Source organism: Sinocyclocheilus grahami, unplaced genomic scaffold, assembly GCF_001515645.1.
Source record: "Sinocyclocheilus grahami isolate Dianchi unplaced genomic scaffold, SAMN03320097.WGS_v1.1 scaffold1036.1, whole genome shotgun sequence".
Taxonomy (NCBI): Eukaryota; Metazoa; Chordata; class Actinopteri; order Cypriniformes; family Cyprinidae; genus Sinocyclocheilus; species Sinocyclocheilus grahami.
The window spans coordinates 453,590-459,589 of NW_015506215.1; the positions used below are offsets into that span (position 1 = coordinate 453,590).

The following is a 6,000-nucleotide window of genomic DNA, read 5'->3' on the forward strand; positions in this document are numbered from 1 at the left end:
TGAATTGTTTCTTGATGCAATAACCTATGGCAGCCAGTTATGATCCATCTGTTTATTTAGCTTTCCCTTTTTAACTCCTCTGCTGTGCTTGCTTCTCCAGTGTGTTGTATCAGCAGCAGAACCAGCCGATGGATGCACTGCAGGCATATATCTGTGCAGTGCAACTGGACCACAGCCATGCGGCCGCCTGGATGGACCTGGGCACACTCTACGAGTCCTGCAACCAGCCGCAGGATGCCATCAAGTGCTACATCAATGCCACGTGCAGCAAGTCCTGCAGTAACATCCCAGCTCTCACCGCTCGCATTAAATGCCTCCAGGTAGAGAGAGTGCTTGCGCATGACGTTATCAGGAGAGGAAGTGTACATGTTTCATTTTAATGTGCCTATCATTGTGTTTTTCATTCAGGAAGATTGTGAACATTGTTCGTTTTTAAGTTCCTTCCTTTTTGAGTTGAATCACGTCCCCATGTCTGACATATTATACACTGAGGATGATATGAGTGTCATTTTCATCTGTGATTTGATTCATTCCACCATTGCATTGACTCAAGCTTAGCTGAATCCGGCACTGAACATGTTTTTTGCGCAATCTTTTTCTAGGCTCAGTTGTGTAATCTTCAGCAAGGTAGTTTACCAAGTAAAAGTAAAATGCTCCCTAGTATTGAGGAGGCATGGAGCCTACCAATCCCAGCAGAGCTCACCTCCAGACAGGGAGCGCTCAACACAACACAACAGGTGAGAACAGATCAGCTAGACAAGCCAGTAGAAACTCTTACACCATCTAATGGTTTAGACTCATTAAAACGATTTGTTAGTGGTAGCTTGGATAATCAGGGATGTAACGATTCACTCAACTCACGATTCGATTTGATTCACGATTTTTTTTTTTTACAAAATGAGATTTAAGACAAATTATAAATTATATGTGTCCTTTTATTATTGCTTGGACAAACTACTGAACGTTTCTTTGTGAAATTGAAATATAACACTATAATAATATACTAAAATAGCACTTGTACATTATTGCTCTTTTGTTGGTTTTGATTGCTTCTATTGTCCTATTGTTAGTCGCCTTGGATAAAAGCATTTGCTAAATAACAAAATTGAAATATAATGTAAATGTAAATAACAAACTAAATTAAAATTTTAAAACAAGCCCCAAATCAAATAAATAAGTAACACAAATAAAATAAATCTCTTTATATAAACATACTAAGGCTTTGTCTGTGCTCTTTCCATTTAAAATTAGAGGCAACCACTGCATTTTAATCACAATCCAAACAAAGATGCTGCATACATGCAACATGAGCAGTTTTTAATCTAAATTACAACAGGGACAGCGAGCAGCTGAACTCTAATATGCAAGGCTCCAGACTGCGACCATTTTTTCTGCCTGTGCGACTCAATTTTGTGTGCGGTCGCACTGGCGCGACCACCACGTTGGTCAACTCATAAGCGCTGCAATTTCTGTTGCATATGAGAAACATCAAAGGGCAAACGAAAGCATAACAAAACAGAAGTATACCTACTTGCCGCGTCAGCACGAGCGCGAAGCTGCACGCAGCAAAAATGACGTGCATATTGCAGAAACGATGGATGGTTTTCAAGCGAAAGTCAAGTAAAAGACTGATATATATATATATATATATATATATTGCAACCAAATCATGTGCTCGTGCGACCAGCTGAGAAAGTTAGTTGCAAAAGAGCGACCAGTGGGAAGAATGAGTCTGGAGCCCTGATATGCGTTATACAGAGGCAAGAGGGAAAGAAAAAATACCATCGAAAGACCGCAAGTTCCCCTCAGACATATAAACTCCTACCCCTAATTGAATCGCGATTTGTTTAGCATCTCAACCGATTTGAATTGTCACATATTTAAATCGATTTTCAACCGGCTCGCGGTTAATCGTTACATCCCTATTGGATATTGTGACATTTTAAAGAAATCTTTTGGGTTCACTACAGGTTGAGCTTGACGCTATTGGTGGCATTATGGTTCACTACAGAAAACAATTTGAACTTGACCCTTAATTTAAAAAAAATTTTAAAGCACATTTTGCAGTTACAATAAGGTGTTTATTGTACAATGAAAGTAAAGTCAGGCAATTAAAATTAAAATGCATGCTTGTTTAAATAGTACAGCCAGAAAGCTATTAAATATTATACTAGTGTTGTCAAAAGTATCGATTTACTGGTACTGAAATTTTAAAAACGTCCATTTCCTGGTAACATTTGAGCACTGTTGAGATGATTCTTATACACTGTTGATTGGTCATTGTAGCCAATCACAGTCATATCTGTTGAGTGCGTGAACACATTGGCCAATCAGCAGTGTTTAAGAATCGGCTCAACAGCACTCAAATGTTAGCAGGAAATGGACGTTTTTAAAACTTCAGTACCGACTGGTACCGAACTCGGTACTTTTGACAACCATATTACACATGCATACTATCATAAAAAGTTTGATGTCACTAATTTATTTATTTTATCTATAAAAATGTATCAGAGTCCTGGAGAAAAAAAAATTATCACAGTTTCCACAAGACTATTAAGTAGCACAACTGTCAACGTTTATAATAAAAAAAAAAATCTTGAACACCAAATCAGCATATTAGAATGATTTCTGAAGGATCATGTGAAACTCAAATGAAGTTACTGGATTTTAGAATATAATGAAACATTTTTATCATTTTTATATTATAAATATTTTACAATACTACTGTTTTTACTGTATTTTGGGTCAAATAATAGAAGCCTTGGTGAGCAAAAGAGACTTCTCTTAAAAACAAAAAAAATCTTGCAGTATGGCCGTATGTTGTTTTGAAATGGCAGAAGCCCCATAACCACAGAACTTGTATAACAAATGCCGTCGAATGAGCTTAGCCTGTATTGAATCCATGACATTCCTTTAATGAAACATCAAAGTGTGTGGTAAGGCCTGACTTCATTATTAAGTACCACTAAATGGTCCTTAATTTCCAGTCATACAGAACAATGTTGTTGTTAACATTGATTCTGGAGAATAATCTTAAACTGCTAAGGTTTAAAGTTATTTGCTCTAGTTCATTAGACCATAGCACTCATCAGCACACATCATCCTTTGTTTCAACATATTGGTCACACATTTTGGAGAACCATTTAAATCAGCAAATTATTATATATTTTTCATATATTTAACTGATATAATTAAGAGTGAGAAAGTTGGCATAAACAATCCTTTTGCTTATTGTATAAGGGAGCAGTTTGACACTGAAACGTCAGTATTGACTTTTTCATTGTCAATCAGTGGTGCATAAATGCAATTTTGGTTACTTTAGTGAAATGTTCATGCAACTCTCCTAGCTGCAATTTTTTATTTGTTGCCAATAGCAGACCACCTGCAAAGCTCATCAGAGCAATGAAGACCAGTCCCAAATCCCAGGCCAGTCTCTTCCCCCTCATATAGTCTCTGGCCAGACTGATGACCAGTCCAGCCTAGCCAAAAGGAAGAGGACTGCAAGTCCAGCCAGGGTACTAAAGGACAGCATTTTAGTTTGTTTAATCTGTTACAACTATCAAGCAATGTTTGATTATTTACTGGTTTATAGTCTCACCATCAGAATTCACCAGATTCCTGGGAAAATGATCCAGGTCATCGTCAAGTCCCCAACTTGAGTTTAACCCCACAGAAGCTTCAGGTTGGTAGATTAAATTTTTAATGGTTGTTTTTACGTCTGTAAATTGTTGAATATTAATGATTTATGTTAGGGATGCACCGAAATGAAAATTCTGGATGCACTTGGCTGAAAACTGAAACCGAATCCGAAAATGCTTTGTAATGATTATTTATTTTATTAAATAATATAAAGTAATTTTGTAAGACTTTTTAATTTAACTCAATTTGAATGATACTGGATTTAAAAAAACACAAGCCAATAAAATAACCAAACTTTTACTGAAAGTAACCATAAAACTTGACAGAATTTATATTAATATTGGTAACACTTTACAATAATGTTCATTAGTTAACATTAGTTAACTACTTTAGTTAACATGAACTAAGAATGAACAATAGTTCTTCAGCATTTATTAATATTGGTTAATGTTAATTTGAACATTTACTAATGCATTATTAAAAATCAACAGTTGTGCGTGTTAACAGTTAATGCACTCTGAATTAACATGAACTAACAGTGAACAACTGTATTCTCATTAACTAACATTAAGAAAGATTAATTAACTAACACATTAACTAATGGAACCTTATTGTAAATTGTTACCTTAATATTAAATAGCAATATATAGTTTTTATTCATTTCCATGCAACAGAATCAGATATAACTTTTTAAAAACGAATTGTCCAAATAATGTATAAACCTACAAAGCTATTATTATCAAAGCATGTGAGCAGAGAGAGGGTAGCGTCAGGTTGCCCAGTACAGCTGTACTACACCAAGTTACATCACAGTACCGCTATTGCAAACAGGAACAAGTATGCTACATAGAAATTTCCTGTCGGTGCATCATTTGAGTGGACTTATTGAGTGTGAAATATTATTTTAATTAATAAAATTTTCTATTTAAATAATTTTTTTAACATTTATTCCTGTAATGACAGCTGAATTTTCAGCAGTCATTACGCCAGTTGTCAGTGTCTAATGATTTTCAGAAATAATTCTAATTATGATAATTATGATTGCAATTGCCGCCCCCAAATTGTTAGTCATGGAATCCCTGATGTCGGCCTTGCTGCAATTGGAGCGCTTAGCCAAGTGCTAAATACCCTCACCGTGTTTTTGCAGTGTAACCAAAAGCAATGTAACCAATCACAGATATATCTGTTGATTTCTTGAACGCAATGGCCAATCAGAAACGTTTTGTCAGAATTCACACACCACTGAAAGCGCTGCAGTTTTTAAGTGCAGTTTTGCATGCTCGTGAATCATCTCATTACTAATTGCAGACGCGATGTAAATATGAGATTCATTATGCTGTTTAGAGAGCTTCATTGATTTTAACAGAAAAAAACGATTCATTTATATATAATTACTAGTGGATGCGCTATACTTTTATTGTTTAGAAAGTGACCAATAATCTGTGACCAATATTTTATATGTAGATAGATTTCTTCTCTCTAAACTGTTTCTCAAGCGTGCTCTCTCATCACCGATGCTGCTGCGTGAATATGACGCATCACAGCACCACGGAGACCCGAGGAAAAACTAGGATTAAAGTTCAAAACCTGACTTGAAATAACCTAACAAATCAATCGGGGCTAAAGCGGTTCCATAAATGACAAATTAAGTACACAATCTCATTAATTTGTGCACGCTTATAAGCAGACCTTAAAGGTCCCATGAAATGCTTAGAAACACGCAGCGTTACTCTGTGTTGACGTCATTTTAACTGAAACAGGAAGACAGGGCGGGTTTCTAGAGAGCATTTGATTGGACAAAGTTTGATGAGAAGCTAAAGTACGATGTGACGTCAAAAAAATCATCGAGCCGTTTTGGCGGAAGGGACGAACTGCAAACTTTGAATCCTTATATCTTCTAAATGTGAATTTTGTCACTGTTTTGGAGCACACTGCCTTATAGATAAACTTAAGACTAACATATTGATACTAACACCCAAAAAAACTTCAATTTTGATTTCATGGGGACTTTAATGTCAATCATGGATCAAATCGGTCCATGACAAACAGCGAATATATCTGTGCTGTTTAATGCATTTGAGACGATGTGTTTTCCTCAGTGCATAACTGAAATGTCACAGGTATATTTTTCATCTGTAAATGTTAGATAGTCATGCAAACATATCCATATTGCTGTTAGGAGTGGGCAATACATGCGAGCGCAACGAGCACATCTGCACGCATGCGCGCTAAACAGACAGAGCGCAATCGAATAGGAGTGCAATAATTCTGAGTAAAATATACATTTTGCTAAAAAAAAATTTTTTTTACATTAACTGTGTCTTTTGTAGAATTTTAAACCTACATATAAAGTGTATTTTT

The 6,000-nt window shown here is 35.8% G+C and overlaps 1 protein-coding gene across 9 annotated transcripts in view; it reads left to right on the forward strand.

The window, feature by feature from the left end:
* The window catches only part of kdm6a (lysine (K)-specific demethylase 6A), a 79,972-nt gene that overhangs the window by 53,335 nt on the left and 20,637 nt on the right, over positions 1-6,000 (forward strand). For 4 of the 9 annotated variants that reach the window (XM_016251295.1, XM_016251287.1, XM_016251290.1 and 1 more), the window contains 4 exons: positions 101-320; positions 603-737; positions 3,375-3,515; positions 3,593-3,682. In XM_016251295.1, the coding sequence (XP_016106781.1) occupies positions 101-320; positions 603-737; positions 3,375-3,515; positions 3,593-3,682 (586 nt within the window). The remainder of the gene's footprint in view (positions 1-100; positions 321-602; positions 738-3,374; positions 3,516-3,592; positions 3,683-6,000) is intronic. The other 5 variants (XM_016251288.1, XM_016251291.1, XM_016251289.1 and 2 more) reach the window with 4 other exon arrangements.